The 19,083-nt window shown below is 37.0% G+C and overlaps 1 protein-coding gene across 2 annotated transcripts in view; it reads right to left on the bottom strand.

The window, feature by feature from the left end:
• Positions 1 to 16,298, bottom strand: part of LOC5566497 (transient receptor potential protein) — a 72,488-nt gene extending 56,190 nt beyond the window's left edge. For both annotated transcript variants that reach the window (XM_001650840.2, XM_021840482.1), the window contains exons 1-4: positions 15,512 to 16,298; positions 775 to 919; positions 366 to 461; positions 121 to 263 (exon numbers count right to left, since the gene is read on the bottom strand). In XM_001650840.2, the coding sequence (XP_001650890.2) occupies positions 121 to 263; positions 366 to 461; positions 775 to 919; positions 15,512 to 15,735 (608 nt within the window). In that variant the 5' untranslated portion in view covers positions 15,736 to 16,298. The remainder of the gene's footprint in view (positions 1 to 120; positions 264 to 365; positions 462 to 774; positions 920 to 15,511) is intronic.
• Between the last annotated feature and the right edge of the window lie 2,785 nt (positions 16,299 to 19,083).

Here is a 19,083-nt window from a genome sequence, read left to right as displayed (position 1 = left end):
TGTACTTTTTCAGAATAGTGTTATTATCTATTTCAAACTTAGTAGATAGTTCAACAAATCGGTAGACCTGGCCACCCCGAATCCCAGGCAAAGACAACACAGTTGGCGCGGGAATCTTACCGAACGTCGTGCGGCATCGGAAGCGTCGCTCCTCGATCTAGCAGGATTTTCAGAATCTCGTAGTTGTTTTTGTGAGCTGCCAAGATGAGCGGTGTGATGTCGGCGGTGAAGGAGGAAGACGAGCGGTCCACGGCTTCCCAACTCTGTGAATATCACAAGATTTGGAAATCTCTTTAGCCTCGAAGCAGATCTGTGGGATTATGATAAACTCGTGTGTGTATGAGGGGAAACTTAAGAAAACTCACGTAGGGCTGGCCTGGAATGTGATTTTCCTCCTCCCATAGTAGCAAAGTTTCCACCGCTTCGACGTACTCTTCCTTGATGGCGTGGAGAAGTGCATCCTGTTTGGGTGAGAAGTAATAATTCGTGGTTTATTGCCTAGATTTTCCTAAAAGGATAGTGTAATGAGCGATATAGTCTATCGTTATGATTCGAAATTTCAAACTTTTATTACGAAAGTTTAATTTTTAAGACTCCCAGAAGCTAAACCTGAAAATTGAACGAAATATTTAGAGTCCAAGCCAGAATTACATAAATAAATTCTTCAACAATTTTTCCTTACAAATAATTCGAACAGATGAGTGTTTGGATTTCTTTCAAATGTTCACAGTAGTTTTTAGTAAAACATTACATCAGCAACATTACTGAGCTCACCTGTACTTTAATTCCCTCGGTGAGCAGCAATCGGATGAGTTCGATATTTTCATTTTCGATGGCGGCTATAAGAGCTGAACGGTTTAGTGGATCCACGCAGTTTATGTCGAACTCGTCTGGATCGCCTTTGTTTTCCTGAATTATTCTGGAAACAAATGATATATCGAAAATAACATGTTTAACCATTTGTTCAATGCATTACCATACAATTATAAAATACACTATTGAGCAATTCTCGCTGAAACCATGCCGCCTTCGGCACTCATCGTTAGAATTACAATTTTATGTCACTGATCGCTAGTTTTCGTTAAAACTTAAAGGTGATCCTTTCTCTTTTCTCAAATTGGTGGACCCCTCGTACGACAGCTAGCTAAACAGTTTGCGAAAAAGCCCATTTTCTGATAAATCTTAGGTAGTTTTTCACGTGATATGCCTTAAATTTCCCTTGGAACACATAGCAAACTTAGTGGGATCGTATAGAGAAAGGATATAGCTTTTATTTGAAGTGAAAAAAAAATTAGCAGCCATTTTAAACTTGGCCGCCATCTTGAATTTTGTAAAAAAATCGTTTAATCACCATTAGCCTCACCACCTCGTTTTGAACTCTGAGATCACCATCAGAAAGCTGAGAAAACATTGCGTAAGATAGGCTACAAAAACTATATGATTAATGGTATTAACCCTATGAAATGAACGATTTTCTAAAACATGTTCTACGATTTTGACGTATATGGCGAGTGCAATCAATGCAAACATCATTTTTTGTACAACAAAGAAACAAGTTAAATCGTTGGTGTATTATTGGAGTCAGGTGAAGAATAGGAGTATTATTTTGACTGAAAGAATCTGGAGGCCATCTTGGATTTTGACACCATCTTGGTTTTAAGTAGTAGAATGAATTTCCACCTTGTTAGCACTCAACATGTTGAATTTTAATGCCATAGGTCAACCAATTTGAGAAAACAGAAAGGACCACCCTTAAGTTTTATCGAAAACTAGCGATCAGTGACATAAAATTGGAACTCTAACGATGGGTGCCGATGGCGGCCTTGTTTCAGCGAGAATTGCTCATTACGTTCTATAGAACTGCAACAGTTTATTTTTTCACGATTACCTCCAAGGGTATCTATTAAAAATCCTACAGAGTTTCCTGCTGGTTTTTGTTCAAGTATTACATTAAGGATTCCTTCAGGAACTCTTTCAAGCATTACTTCAACAGTTCCTTCAAGAGTCCTGCCAGAGATAACTCCATGGATTACGCCTGGAATACTCTACTGATGACCCCAGTTGTTTATCCAGAAATTGAAAATGGTATTTCTCCAAGTATTCCTCACAGAACTTTTTCTGGGATTCCTCCAGGGAATACAACAGAAATTCCAATAAAGTTCCTGAAAAAATCTTCTTTAGATTTTCTTCCAGAGTTTCTACACATTTTAGTTCAGCAAAATTGTCAAGAAGTAGTTTAATATTTCTTTTAAAAATTTAAAGTGTCCCTCCAAAAATTTCTCTAAAGAATGCTGCCGGATTTGTTCCACAGACCACTTAGGATTGACTAAAATATTTCTTCTGGAACTTCTACGGCAATACCGTCAATGATTCATCACGAGATTCTTCTGTAACTTTTACAAAGGGGTTTTCCAATGTTCCATTAATTTGTCCATAAATTGTGTATAGCAATATTTTCCTGCAGCTATATTTAAGGTTTGCTGTAGAAATTCATTCAAAGATTTGCTTCAGATAATTTCCAATGATACCTGCATGAATTCCCCCACGAACTCCTGTACAAACTTTACAATAAACTCCTCCAAAAGTTTTTCCAGTGTTCTACCAATGCTTTAAGAAAAAAAAAAACGCTGACAAAGCTCTTCCAGGGTTTTCAATATATTCAAGACATTCTCTTGGGGTTTCTCAAAGAATATCTACAACAATTTTACAAAAAATCCTTTGGAAAAATTTCGCCTATCTCAATCATTTTGCCTATTCCCTGTATGTTAAAGGACTTCTTGGAAGAAATTCAAAATTTAAAAAAAATGGTGGCAATTGTCAGGCTGTATTAGTACATTACTACAATAAAGAGTTGCAAAACGGTGAGTCGACAATTATAAAGGAGCAAAATGATGGCAGGATGAAAACAAAATATGATATCAAAAATTTCAAATTTTGATATCAACTTGATGCTGAAAACAAGATATGTTTTCGACTTGCTTTCTTTTATATGTTGGTCTTTGCTCGGGTACGGGGTAAAGAGATTGCGCAAATTCTGACAAAAACATCCTGTTGCGTAATGCATGATGACTTGCACTACATGATGACTACATGCACCGGACTTCAATCTCCCGAAAACTCCACAGTTGAGATCGTTCGAAAAATATTGATGCAGGAATTACGAAAATCTCCTTAGATAGTCAAAAATGAGCGTTAGCGTTAGCGTAGTTACGGTATACTTCGTAGATTGGATACTTGCAACATTCATGTTTCTTTTTGATAATCTCATTCAGATTACTTTCAGGAACAAGGCCGGGGAACAAACTTTGATCCAATCTTGAACAATAATACCAAAAGCATGAATATCGCTATTCCTGGCCACGTCCATCTTTACCGTAACTTGGGATAGGGGAGGGAAATGTTGATGTAGCACTTACTTAATGAGAGGCCACCGACTCAGCGACGCCCTCATAAGTGCTACGGAGGTGGAGGTTGGGATAGGTATGTAAGGTCAGGATTCGCCTCAAAAGCTAGCGATGGACCAATAGTAGTTGTTGTTTAAGTTTGACTTTCAATTTAATCTTTTGAATTCCGGCATTAAAAAAGAAGACATTTGTGTTATTAAGTGCATAGATAATTATGTTTTAGTTTTTGTTTTTATTACTGAAACATAAACTGGTTTTGTTTTAAACGTGTTGGGCTTAATTAACTGCTCAGTAATAATTAAAAAGCAGTACCAATCCCTCCAGGGTCACCGGAACGAAAATGACGCGTGTATACGCTAATAAAAGAATGAAGTTTGTTACTGCATTTCACGAAGCAATAAAGTAGGAGAGCTATTATCAAACAAAACCGATCAAAAAATATCACAAAAGATAAAAAAAAACAGTAACAAAAACGCGAAAACCAAACGTTGTCATCAGAAAAAAAAACGATGGAAGTTAAAAGTAAAAAAAGGAACGTTAAAATTACTGTCAAATGTGTGAATTTTCAACAATACATGTAAAATGTGTTTGTGGTGTATGTTTAGTAATATGTGTCGCATCTTCTTCTTCTTTCTGGCGTTACGTCCCCACTGGGACAGAGCCTGCTTCTCAGCTTAGTGTTCTTATGAGCACTTCCACAGTTATTAACTGAGAGCTTACTATGCCAATGACCATTTTTGCATGTGTATATCGTGTGGCAGGTACGAAGATACTCTATGCCCTGGGAAGTCGAGAAAATTTCCAACCCGAAAAGATCCTCGACCGGTGGGATTCGAATATGTGTCGCATATAAAGGTATAATTGGAGAGATCTCACCGCCATTTTGATTTGTCCTTGCTGATTTTTTGTTTCACCTCTTCCAGATTTAGTTTGATTGTTTTTTTTCCTAATTTGAACCAGAACATAATAAATCTTCAAAATCTCGTAACAAATGAACAATCTAAGTAATCGGCCTGATTTTGAAAGCTGTCTCCTTGCTGCCTTCAATCATCGCGGGGATGTCCCCTGCCACTACTATCCACTGGTGCCTCATTATGCTTCGTGATTCATTACAGAATTTTCTTCACTCCCGATGTAACTTCAATTAAAATAATCGTTCTGGCTACCATTTGGTCACTGTTCACTTTTCCACTTGAGAAAAAAATCATTGTAAGAAAACAAAAATCTATGCCTACCATCAAAATGCTATCGAAAGTCTGAACATTCTCTAATCTTCTCAATCCACTCGTTATTTATTCACTAACAAGATCGCGTCCTTTTGATAATAGGAATTTTCGTTTATTCAAACCACTAAACCATTCGAAAACAGATATTTTCCCAAATTTTATCTTCATCGATTGTCTAGCCGAATCCATTATTTACTCCGCGTAGTGAAAACGTACCGAATTTGAAAAATACTACCAGCTTGCTCGCAGCTTGCTACGATCTCAAGAATTGGAGAAGACTTAAGACAATGCACAAAAACTTGTCGGTTCTAATGTTGCACAAAATCTCATGAAGGATCATAAGAATAAATTAAGGGCATTGTAATGTGGACAACCTTTATGGTCATGAACCCGAAAAAAGCTAAGTAAGCCTATAACAAAGCAGTCGATAGCTATCACCAGCTGTGACCCTAGCGCCTAGTTTTGTACTAGTTAGCAACCTCATCAACAACTGTAGCATATAATTCTTGAATGTCGGAAGTACGAGCAAGAACGACAAGAAAACAACATCGAAGCAAATCTCCGAGACGCTCTTGGTAATGAAGAAGGCAGCATTAAGAAACTTTTGAAATTTTTACATGATACTGAATTGTTCAAACAATTAAAATGTAAATTGTTAAATTGAATTTTAGAATCCGACACGAATGCACCCTTCTGGTGTAAAGTGTCCTAAATACACACACAGACACAAACAAACAACTGTGGGGAAAATCACCAGTACCCATGCAACGGGCTCGTTTTCTACCGGTGATACCGGAAGTACTAAGACCTCTTCGTCAAGGACGAAGCACCCTCGTGAGTACTCGTTCAAAAAAATGGTGAAGCAAGGGTACCAGTACCAGAGCTCACAGCTCACGAAGAACGACACAGACGATTTCCTAACGTACGCTTGGACGGTCAACCGGTTCTGTGAAGACTTAGAGCTTAGCAAGATCACGGATGATCAGTTCAAAAAGTCTGCAAAATCTCAAACACGACACAGCCATGGTGAAATACAAGAAATTGGTGAGTAATCAAGTAGAAGCCTCCACCGATGACATCCGGTTTCAAAGAAAAGAAACATTCGATCAAAGACGAAGTAAAGACGTCCATGTAATTTTGGGCAACTGCAAGGCCCAAAATTGTATGGTACTTGAGGTAATAGAGCAAAATCTAGAATGCCGTGAAAAGTGTACTGCGATGTGTCAAACTTGGGTGCCTTTCAAAGTACCAAGGGACGAAATACAGTACTAGAAGCAGTGGCGTAGTTAGGTTCCCAAAACAAAGATGTGTGACCAACGCGAAATCGGCGTATGGCACCTTACGCTCATTAAGTTCAGGCTTAAGCTCAGGCCAAAAACACAAATTTATTAATTTTTAAATGTTTTTCGTTTGTTTAAGTCCAAAAAAACATTGTAGATTTTGTCACCTCCCTTGGCTTAAATTAATATTTTGGGTATATTTTGTTTTCCGTGTCACTTCCGAAATGTGAGATAGGAACAACCCCAGTGTTAAAACTAAAACCCATGTAGTGTTTTGTCCACTAATCAAACGTCAAACAAGATCAGAAGTGTCAAGGTTCATTTATGGACCCATCCAGTGAACCACGTGGTGGTAGGTCATTTGGTATAAAGTAGTTTGGCATAAAGCCGATTGGCATAAGGTCGTTTGACATAATGAGCCAAATTTCTCAATTTTTCGTTTTTACGTTTCTATTCAATCTTTCTTAAGGCATCAGGTTTGTTTTGGATTCAATTGATACAAAATGACACTTTATTCAACAATCATACGCTCTTAAAAAAAATTAAGCATACAGTCGACTCTCCACATCTCGATGTTCTATATCTCGATATCTCTCCCTATATCGATGATTTCTTAAGTCCCTTCATTCTGCATACAATTTCTTTCTCCACGTCTCGATACCTCCTTATCTCGATATCTCCGTTTCTCGATGTGATCCTGTTGATTTGTCGTTCCCAATTTCCTCTCTGTATGTCGATATGACCAATATCAAAGGTAACTAGACCAAATATTTGGGGTTCAAAAGAAATTTGGAACGCGCAATGACGTCTGATTGTTTATTAATTTCTTGGTAACGGAGTGGTTTTTAATCTAGTATTCAATAAAAAAAAGTTCTTTGTCTCCATATCTCGATGGTCCCTTCGATATCGAGATGTGGAGAGGCGACTGTATTAAGAAAGTTATTGCCAATAGTATTTTATTATTTATCCAGAAATTATCTTTCTTTCAAATATTCATTCTTCTTTTGAGTTTCGCTATTGGAACAAATTTTTACACTGAAGATTTTTATATATTTAGCACAAATTTAACCTTCTTTTAATTGTTCTATTTTTTCTTCTAAATATGATGTAACCATAATTATAGGGATGAAAACTATTGATTTGAAATTTAAATAAACTTCTCCTTCTTGTATGCATAGGCTTTTCTTTGGAGATACATTTTTGAAGTATTTTTTTTGTTTCCAACTGCCAAAAGGGCGGCAATCGACAACATTGATCTGCTCTGCTGTTCTTCATATATATACTGTCTTAAATTTTATTATTTAGTAAAGCTAAATGTAAACCATTTTTATATTTTGCTGTTTTATCAATTCTTGCCAGATGTGTTGTTAGAATGATAATTACTAATGATAACCTGCCAATATTCAACATATACTTTTTTTGGGACAAACGCGTGATCTCCTTCCGAGATATGCTGGAAAAAAATATTATTTCAGTCACATATTCTCCCTTCTCTCGATAATAGACGATGTTACACTTCCAAAATTAGAAAAGTTGAAAAGTTTTGCCACATATATTTTCTTTTAAAGATGTTTTGTTCATTTGAGCTATGCAGTGAAAAGACTTCCCGGGTAGAGGTGAATAACAAAATAATGGTAAAATAAGAACAAATTTTGCAATCATATCTACATTAACCATTGTTATGTTATTAATATATGACAATAAATATCTCATCAATAGCAAAACATACAATCATAGCAAAATTTATCATTGATATGTTTTTCTTGAAAGTCATGTAATAACTAATCAATAACAAAATATACTATCATGGTAAAATGTGTTATTTGTGCGAAAATACTAAAAAACATTGAATATCTAAAGAATAACAAACATCGCCATCACAGTGAAATATGTCATTATTTTGATATATGAAAACTTTATTTAAATAATTCATGAGAACAAATTAATAGCAAATTTTACCATAACAGCTCATTTTACTATTCGTATGATATTCATTGAAAATTCAAAAAGCAAAAATTTTTAGCAGGAAAGCAAAAAGTTTAATTTTTAATTATGCGAAATTAAGATATTAAAGTCAAAGAACTAAAATTACCATTAGTTTGATCTAGTTGTGAATAGCTTAGTTAGTTATTAATTTGTTATTAATATCTAAATAATAACATATTTTGTTATTTACGGTTGTCTATATTTTTGCTATTATTTTGTTATTACAATGGCAAAATATGTTATTATTTAGTTTCTATTCCACACAAACTTAGTTATTATTTTTGTTATTTTATCTCTTATTTCAAACAAACAAAGAACAAATTTTGCTATTCAAACATTCTATTTTAATAGTAAATTTTGTTATTCTTTTACTATTCTCCTCTACCCGGGTTAAACATTTTAAACGAAAAATAATCTGCTCTTGTATATAGGCTATTTTTGCATTAGGTCGCATTGATAGATCTTTGGATTAGAGCTTTTGATATTTTGCAAAATAAAATTCCATTCTTTTATCAAGTAATTTTCATTGAGTGTTACGTCCAAACTGGGACAGAGCTTGATCTGCAGGAAAATATTCTATGAGCGTTACCTTGATGAATAACTGAGAACTTTCTTTGCCAATTTGCTCTTTTCAAATATGAATATCGCAACTAGCTCAAAGATATATTCTGAGATGTAGAGACCCGCCACGAGTATTATTTATTATTTTATTTGCCCAATACGCTATGTCTATGTAGTCAGGATCCTGAGATATACGCAAAACAAAAGTCTCATGTTCACTAGCGCCGCCTGGTGGAAAAACCTCGATTCTCTTGACTACAATAATAATAGCCCTTGAGCTACCGAACAGCTTCGCCGAAGACGCCATCTTTCTAAGTGGTCAGGATCCTGAGATATCCGCAAAACAAAAGTTGCATGCACGCTTGTACTGCCTGGTGGCGCAATTTCACTTAAGTAGTGTTGCCAGCTACGACAAAATTTTGAACCATTCCTGATTTTTTTACGACTCCCCGATAACGGTCGTAAAAAGAGGTTGGGGTGTATATTAAAGTGCATCTTTTGATTAAAAAGTTTTGTGATCAATCCACCAAGCAGTGAGATAGAAAAACTAATTTGTCAAAACATTTAGATAGACATATGATGTCTTCGGCAAAGTTGTAGAATTGGCAATTTGAAACAACTTTGTCGAAGACATGATTTTTCTAGCTCTTATACTTTTTGAGATATATGCCATTGTATGTGAATGACCCCCAAAAATAATATTTTTATCATAACTTTTTTCCAAGATTTTTGAGGGCTCTAAACCATTTCCCGCAAAGACATTTCCCGAAAATCATTTCCCGGATGCCCCATTTCCCGGAATGACCCATTTCCCGGAAAGATATCCTAGTACTTCATTTATGTGTATCGTTTGGAAAATATATGCTTAATTGCATCCTCACTTTTCACGTTGAATTCAAATATAGAAAAAAAATAATCAATTAAGCAACAGGAAAAATGTTTTTAAGTTTTGTATTTTATTTGATATTCAGATTTCAAAAGCAGTTTTACCAATAAATAAATGAAAACTATATTTGATACTATACCATTAAATTAGAGATTAAACTATTAGAGATTAAGCTAGAGTTTGTTTCCTTGGACATACATTCATATTTAGGCCTCAACTGTAAGGCCGTCTTCAGTGTCGTGTATTAGACTCGTATTATTCTGTACTAGACAATTCGGGTATCATTTATTTTTAGGTATTCCACTAAACAGCTTGAAGATTTATTATTATTATTTTACCGGCTTATTAAGTAGTACATCAATAAGAATATCCCAACGAATCCCCTGTGAACATATTTGAAGTTATAAAGATTTTATCTACCATATTTTCAGTTAGTGAACGAGATTAAGGGTTGGGCTGGATTTTTTTATAACATCGGAAACTATTGCGGTTATGATTTCTTTAAACAATATGACTGCACATTTAGTTCAGTCTATTTATACATCATGTGGACCAATTTTGTAGAAATCGTATCCTTTCGAAAGTACCATCTGTGTGCAGTCTGTGAGGAACTTTTTGTCCGTTCCATTCTCGTGTTACTCTGGTAGAGTTATTGTTGCCCAGATTGTCTATATTTTCATTGGGTGATTGCCCTTCTTTCATACATAGGCTATTCTTTCGAGTTATGTCATTAAAACAAATTATAATGTTCAAACTGATAAACAAATCCATCAGTATTAATTCCAATAAAAGTTAGTACAATTTTATTAGATAATCACCTTTCTTTTGAACATCTGCCGTTCTTTCGAATTATACCGAAAAACAAAAATTTTGGCGAGAAGACTGCTAATATTAGGCATCATAAATGTTCACTTCATTGAAACTAACGTTTTTCTGTTGAGTCATTGAATAGTACACAAATTATTTCACGCTAAATATTGACATATTACACCACCTCCTCCCTTGTCAATTTTAAGGATCATTCCTCACCTTTTCTGCTTTCTGCCATTGTGTTCCAACTAAGGGGTATAGAAGCAAACGTGTGAGTGACGATAAACCTTATTTAAAAAATAAACGGCTTTGAGTTTTTTCAGCAATTATCTCATACAAATTGTAAAGGAGTCAAAAAAAAAAATATGCCCAATTATTCTATGAATTATGTTATTTTTTCTTCTTGACTGATAAATAATCTAAAATACCGTTGGAAAGCTTGGAAAGTGTAGACCAACGAAAATGTCACTTACATCCCTTTGCATTTGAGCCCCTAAGGGGCAGTCCATTAATTACGTAAGACGATTTTGGCGGTTTTTAGACCCCCCTCCCTCCCATAGTAAGAATTTTTGTATGAAAACTAAAAATAGTGTGTATGGCGCGTAAGAAATCTCAGCCCCCCTCCCCCAATAAACTCTTTTATAATTAATGGACAACCCCTAAACTGAAACAGAGAATTATTGCAAACTATGTTACATCGGATGTTATTTGCAACAAACTTATTAAAGCGATGTCAAACATATAACAAATGTTGATATAAATGTGTTACTAAAAATGTAACAAGTTGAGAACAAAGCCATATTGATAGCAAAATTATATCAACTTCTGTTATTTTTAACTGCTGCTGATAGGACTGTGTTATAATCTTGTTATGTGGTTCTGGTCGGGTACACTTAGCTTCGGTCTTGCTGAGTAGTTGCGCGTGTTTATCGCTACTAATATTAGGGCTCTTGTTCAAACGAAAACCATTCAGTTCTGACATTCACACCGAAAAAATAAACAAAATTCACGAAAATTATTTTTTTGGTGCATTACGGGAAATGGGTCATTCCAGGAAATCATATCCGGGAAATGGTTTTCTGGGAAATGTCATATAATCTTTTTGACATTTTTTGTATTTTGTACAAAGTTGTTTGTCATGAAAAAACCGTGTTTTTGTTGAACATATCATCACGCTATCTTTTAAAATCTTAATAATCTTAAATCTTTTTTTTTTTACTCTTTTTTCAAGGGGTAGTTTAAGGCCCCTATAATAGGCCGTCCCTTATTTTTCGAAAATGCGAAATGTTAAAAGTTCGTCATTGTAAAGTGCTCGTTTTGGTAAGAAAAAAATCAGGTAAAAATTTGAAGTCCGTACGTGGATGCTAAGTGGTCCCCCAACGACCCTAAAGGTATTGGGTGTAGATGACCCCGTGCTTAAAATCGAGCTCGCTGCTCTAGCTAGAGTTTTCGGGGCCCGGGTCCGAACACAAATTTGGGGGCCCTCAAAATAGAGGGATGCACCGCCGTGGTATCGTATTAACTAGCTCATAAAAATATAAAGTAGATTTACTCTACAAATGCTTAGTCCTTGCGCTGAAAAACCTGAACTTAATGAAAATAAATATACTTATAAGTTTTAAATTAACATGTACCTTCAGTATTTCCTCTAAACTATTTACATTTGGCCGGCAAGAGCTCACTCATACAAGGGCGTAGCCAGGATTTCCGTTGTAGAGTAATGTCAGGAGCGGCATTTTGTGGGATACAAGAAAAATATGTGAATCAACTTCTTCAGAAGTTTCCATATGATTAGAATACCTTGAAAAATTTATGGAAGTATGTTAATAATTTCTCGTTGTACTCTTAGAAAAGTCGTAATATAATCTTGGAACAATTCAAAGGAAAGTTTCTGGTCAATTCACTCGACAAATTCCTAAAATTCTTATTTTCTGGAAAATCCTTTGTGGGTTTTTTTATGCAATCCTACCAGACAATCAAGATAAATGTTTGAAAGAATAGTTGATTTTATTTTATAGGGGTTCCCCAGCGATACTCATGGAGGTATTTTAAGAGTAATTGATGGTCAAGTTCTGTAAGGACTTCTAAAACAATATTTTCTGAAAAAAAAAACTTTGTGATAAAACTCGCTGAGAAGTAAAAAAATATTTTTGGAACTCTGTCGGAACTCCCTGATTTCTTGGAAGATTCTCTTGCGATACTGCTTGAAATGCTTTTGAAAGAACTCCTGCATGATTATTAAGAAGAATTTAGGGAAAAAATCTGATGGAATCACTTAGAAGAATCTGGGAAAATTATTACACATCGCTTGAAGAACTGCTCTAAGCAATGCCTGAATTAATTCCATGACGAATCCAAGAAGGACTGCCTATAAAACTTAAGGTCGAATCCAAAAGGATTGCCAATGGTCTTAGAAATTATGGCAAACTACTTAAATCAATACCAGTGCAAAATTCTAAGAAAAATCCCAAGAGGTATATTTAAAATAACAAAAAACAAATCGTTGGAGAATCCCTGGAGTATTGTAAAGCAATATTTGGGGAAACTCTTGAAAGGATTTCATGGAGTACCCTTTGAATTAAAACGTTTGAAAGTCGACTCAAAGGGATTCTTGGTTCAACATTTGAAAAGTTTCTGATATTTTTTCCTATAGGAATTCTTGAATAATCTGTGATTTCTTTAAGGAATTGAAGCGTTTTCCGTAAAGAAATGCCAGATAAATAATTACCCGAACTCGAAGGTACCTTTTTGTATAACAAATCAATAACTCGGAGTTATTAATTTGTTATTAACATAACTGAATTTTATATTATTGTGCTTTTCAGGAGCATTATAAACCTTAATTTGCCTAAGTTCCAATAAGATAAATAATCAATAACATATTTGAAATTACTTAACAATTTACTTCCGCTAAGTTACTAGGTGTATCACAACGGTTTTCTGCCCAGGGTCATTCTTTATGAAATAACTAGAAAAATGCTCTACATCCAAATTTCCTGGAGTAATTTGTAATGTAAATAATCAAGAAATCTAGGGACAGTTTCTCTAATAACTCCTAGAACAATTAGGAATAGTGTTTTTGTGATTATAATTTGTGAAATTTTGGAGGATGCTCTGGATATATTTATTCACAATTTTTTAGTAAAATCCATGAAAAAATTTCAAATAAATTACCAGAGAAAATATCTTGATAAGCTGCTGAAGGTCACTGAAGGGTGAAGGGTGTTTGTAAGAATTTTTGGATGATTCAAAAAATATACCTAAAGAATCTCGATTTATTAAAAATTTCATGGAGAAATCACTGGACATTGCTTAGTGAAATCCGTCGAGGAATCATTAAAATACTTCTTAACACAATTCATTATGAGAAGTGATCATTACTATTATCCATAGCAAACACGCAGAAGAAATACTTGGTGTTATCTCAGTTGGTTCAGATCGTATAAAATTGCGAAGCCTACAAAGCTCGGAAAATGGTTGGAAATCAAAATTTGTGAAGAAAACGTTTATGAATCCAGACTCTAAATATTTAACATTTGACAATGAGTCTACCTCAAGGCCGCAACTAACTATAATTACCTCCAGTTTGAATTAAAATAACTTACAACACTATTTTTTGTAGAGATCTCTCAAATGGTGGGGCTCAAGCCCTTGGTCCCGATGGGGCCCTCGACCGAGTTTAAATCTAGCCCACATGAATGTCCAAAAACAAGGGATAATCAAAAGCCATTGTATATCGCCGATTTAGGTCTCTTACAAAAGGTATTTTTGCCATGTGCTTTTTTATTTTGGGGTTTTGAATTTTGGCAGTTTCCTACAAGTTATTTCAAATTTTTATTTCTATTATAAATTTATACCGTGATTTTGGGGCCCCTAGCAGCTCGGAGCCCGGTGTGGACCGTATCCCACTAGCTACGCTACTGAGTACGTGACCTCCACCACGCAGTTTGGACACGCCGACTTTCTGTCCCGCCTCATCGACGTTAAACTGGAGGAGTTTTGCATCATCGCCTCGATTCTGCTAGAAGACGACATCGAGATTCCACTCCAGGCAGCCAGTAGTTTGCTGCCAGTAACGGTCAAGTCGATACGCGTAACATCACCCTCCAGTACCCAATTCTCCAATAAGTCAATCAGCGTGGATGGTCCTCCAAAGTGGAGTACATCGCTTACCCTGATGTTCACCCGTTCTTGGCACATCGAGACGCGCTATCGGTAATTAAGGGCTGTGTCATGATGTCCAACCGTTTGGTGATCCCGGACAAATTTCGTCCAAGCAACTCCACTGAAGATATCCGGGAATGGAGTGGATGGAAGCTATTGCACGTAGCCACGTGTACTGCCTGAGGATCGATGTCAACTTGGCTGAATATTTCGTCAAGAGATGTGAAAACTGTGTCACACATTGGAAGTTCCTCTACAGTCGTGGCCACTCGAGAGTATTCAAATTGATTTCGCTGGCCCAATCAACGATCTGCTCATCCTTATAGTGGTAGACGCCTTCACAAAGTGGCCAGAAATTCGCATCCCCGACAACATTAGCTGAAATTGAGTTTCTCGAAACGCTGTTTGCTCGCGTTGGCGTTCCCAACGTCATTGTTACCGACAACGGTACCCAGTTCACATCGAAACAGTTCGCGGCGTAGTGAAGGGTGAATGAAATTCAGCATTTCCGAACATTGCCATACCACCTGAAGTCCGATGGCCTGGCGGAGAAATTTGTGGGCACCTTCAAGAGGTCGTTATGCAAAATCAACAAGGGAGAAAGCATCTCAGCCGTGTTCTGAATGGCAGGACTTCATCACAGCTGATGCTTGGTCGCAACATTAAGACGGTTCTTGATCTCCTCTATCACGAACAACCAATCAACGCCAACTTCTCGTGACATCCGAAAAGGCGACAAGGTCTATGCCAAGGTCTACCGCAGCAACACCAAGTTTCTAACAATACAGTGACTTCTAATACGAATCAAGAAATCCTTCGTTCACTCTAGACTGGTATGAAATTGAAACAAAACTTCAACACAAACATAGATGGAAGTCGAGAGCATTAACGCTTGTGACCTTGTTAAACCTTGCTGGACATGTCTAACCGTTTCCAATTATTATGACATCAATCCCCATAAATTTGGTGTTCTGGATTTGGAATTGATGCCACAAATTCTCCAAGGGTTGGGATTCTTGACGTCAATCCTCCGCCTGCTCACGACATCCGATACGTTGTTGCACGTGCCACAGATTCGCGTTACAAAACGCAGGCCCTGACCTCAATTACCCTACTCAGCTGTAACGTAACTGACACAAAGCTTCCCCCATCAACCAATCTTCACCCCGTAGTCTGCCCCTCCCAAATACCTACCGTCGCACCGTTGCGCAATCGCCCCGCTCCGCACTGAGCAGAAACTTCTTCTCCGTCTGGGTCAGTATCAACTCGGGAATGTCCCGATCAAATTCCGAAATGGCACTTCGGATCGATTTCCCATCGGCGTCCGGATCTCCACCTCCCGCCCGACCATCCTCGGTAGTTGCCAAGGACGCAGCCGAGTTCACCAGGTTCTCCCTGGATTCTGTAGTCTTCTTCATGATTCACAGCTTCAAGTAATCGCAGTTGACACGGTTTCTGTACTTCTTTGACACTGACAGACTATCCTATTGCTTCTGTTTCATTGGAACACTGCTCGGAAGGATTTGGAATCCGTCCAAGTCTCGGTTTGACGTAGACCGTCTAGTGGAGACGATTAGATTTGAAAATTCACACTTTTTCTATCGCTTGTAGCTAATAAGGCCATCTACATTTTGAAACTTTTCGTAGACACTGGTGAAGGCACGTTTGTCCTGAAAACAGGAAGCTTTTCGTGGAAGTACTCGTCAGAATTGAAGTTTTCACAGATTTTCAAGGTTACATAACACACGCTTAATCGAATTAGTTCGATCAAAAATTTTCACATATCTTCGGCTGATTTCTAGATTACATCCTCAACGGACAAACTTATTCACATATCCAAGAGTTCACACAAAATCTCGCTGAGTAAACCGCATATATCCAAATTATGCCCGAAAACGTCCGTCAAATCTTTCAAAACGGCTAGAAATCAAAAAATTAGCGCGCAGCAACTTACTGCTTACGGTTTGAAACCCGACGGAAGAATACCCTGGCGGTTCTGAAGTTCCTTCTTTTCGGTGGCGGTCGATGTTCCTAATTCAATTAGCTAAATTATGTCAATATTGGGAGTGATGTAACGCAATATGTGCACCTTCGAATCCCTGTTCGGTCGCTGAAAGGCCGGGAAAAGAGAACAGCTGCAACAGGCGGAATCGTCGTCGAGAGGACCGAGAGAAGGATGGACCGGACATTGGACGTTGGAGACGTTGTCGACGGGGACTAGGATTCCGCCTTTTCAATTGTGCCTGGTCTTGCAGTTTTGTTTCGCATTTTCATTTTCGATTACAAGGGAATTTTAACACGCCTCTCCGATGTGCCACAGACAAACAGACGTAAAAGATAGATCATTTATCAACTCAAAAGATAGTTACGCGAACATTAATCCCCAATGGTAAAAAAAACTGTGTTTGGCAAACCGACAACTAGATGGCGGTAGTGTACAAACGTCAAACTCGAAGAAAAGCGATACGAGCGCCACGAGTGAGTCGTCTGCCAACCAACAAATATTAGAATTGAGTGCACTTTACTGTACGATGAAAATAAGTCGAGTGTTAAGTTTGTTTGTCTGTGGTTTTACCATCAAGGGGAAAAGTTTTGACTGCTATAACTGGTTCGGGCGGTGGTATGACAAACAGGTGATGGCCGTGAGCTTGAAGTGGCCCAATGGGGAACTTGGACAAGTGGTCAGCTAATTGTCTTAGTACATCGAAAAGCAAGAATCAACAAGCTGATTTGGCTGATTTGGTTGGGGTTTCGGTTTGGTGGTATGGTAATTCCATTTGGCCGCTGTCTGCTTTTTCCACCGATTCTAATATGCTTGGCGCTGGAAAGGATTTGATTTCGGCGAGGATGACATACGAAGCATGGCTGGTCAGAGACAGGGCCATTTGAAATGACGACTCGAGCTCAGGCGTATTACCTTTTTGGTCACGTGTTTTGTTACTGAAGTTGTATTGTAAATTTTATTAAACTTTAATTAGATGCTTTTCTCACCAATGTTTATTTATTTAGTTCCTCCTAAGATGATGTTCGCTGTTAGAATGAATCTGAGGTAAACCTGATCATCCACCATCTGGAAAGTATATCCGTGTATACTCGGCTCAGCCTACCAGCATGTACTTTGTCTTGGACGCATTCAAACCAGCCCAATTTTTGCTGCTTCCCGATTCAAGTGGGGGTCCTGGTCGGTAATCATGTCCATATAATCTGCAAAGCAAATAAATTGGCTGGATCTGTTGAAAATCTTTCTCGACTGTTACTCCCGGATCTCCACATAACCCCTTCGCCTTAAGAAATTACACATTTTACATGGTCCCGGAAAAGCTGTTCCGGCTCAAAAAGTTCCATAATTCCACACACATTGATGCCGCCTTGAAATCGAAGAAAAGATGATTGGGTATTAACGACATTTTCGAATGATCCTTTTTGAAAAATTTGAATTATAGAATTTTTTATCTTAACATTAGCGCATTTTTCCATTCCATTTTTTTTTATCTGAACATTAGTGCAAATAGGTATGCTAGAATAACAAATTATAACACTGTGAAGTAATCCGGGTACGTCAGTAATGCTTCTGCTTGGTAAGCAGAAGATCAAGGGTTCAAGTCCAGGCCTCTTCCGTAAGTAGAAGTACTTTGTAAATGTATCTTAGCTGTGCATTCTGCAGCTATCGATTTCTTTTAATCTTCCACTCATTCGATTCTCATTCGTATGTTCTAGCTATCGCTAGTCGAACTATCAGACGGGAAACTTAAATTCTTCATAGTATTAACGAAACCTGTAAAATTATAGCGAGTCGAATGTAACAAAAGGCCTCCATCATATATGATATACATTTATGTGTGATATTAAAATTACATTGTTGCTGGTTCGAAAATAAGCTATAAATAGCTACCAAATTGTGAAAATAAAATAAAAAAAAAAGATCTATACGGGATTCGAACTCGTGACCACTGTAGCAACAGCTACACGCCTGAGCTCTCTCTGGCATATGGTTGATGAAAGTTAAACAATTTCTACCGCAGATTTTTTTCGAAGGTTGGCGGGTTCTTCCAAAATGTGATTGAAAGAGCAGTCAATAACGCGGAGCGTCCTCTCGATCGCCTGATTGTCTAGTGTGGCTGGGGTTATTTTTTGGCAGATTCATGTAAATTTCCAGCGGATTTATCTGAAATATAGTTGGAAGGGCCCTGATTGGTTGCCAGATGACCAGATTCGCTTCAGCTGTTGGCTATAGCTTGTAATTTCAAAATGCCTGCCACAATATTCCGTCTTTGTCCGAATTGCGTGCTGAAGAACCGCTCGACATGGCAAGTTTTGCACTGGTGGTGACTCTAAATTATAATACATACACACATACATCACTTTTTTTCATCATAGATATAGATGGATTCTTACTTTCGTATCAACATCGTTTTTAATATAAATGCAGCTACCTCACAGCTATGAATTAACTAACGGTATTTTAGAAGCATTTTGATGAATACTCCAGACAGCGAATAATTTCTCCCAGCACTGTAGTTGTTTTGAAGAATATACGTCGAACTTTAGGATTAATTACGATTCCAATAGAAATTCCAACACTTGCCTATCCCAGTGGCGCGGGAAATGCCGCATTCAAAAGACAATGAGTTATTCCTCCTTCATAGGTATTTTAACATACACATTTTTTTAATTTGTTTCCTATATTTATACTCTGACTTTTTTTTTCAAAAACACACTGAAAAAACAAGGCTATTTTTCTGCTTTTCGCTTACTAAGGGGTGAAC

The sequence above is a fragment of the Aedes aegypti genome, chromosome 1 (genome assembly GCF_002204515.2).
Source record: "Aedes aegypti strain LVP_AGWG chromosome 1, AaegL5.0 Primary Assembly, whole genome shotgun sequence".
NCBI classification, from domain to species: domain Eukaryota; kingdom Metazoa; phylum Arthropoda; class Insecta; order Diptera; family Culicidae; genus Aedes; species Aedes aegypti.
This window is presented reverse-complemented; position numbering and strand designations above follow the sequence as displayed.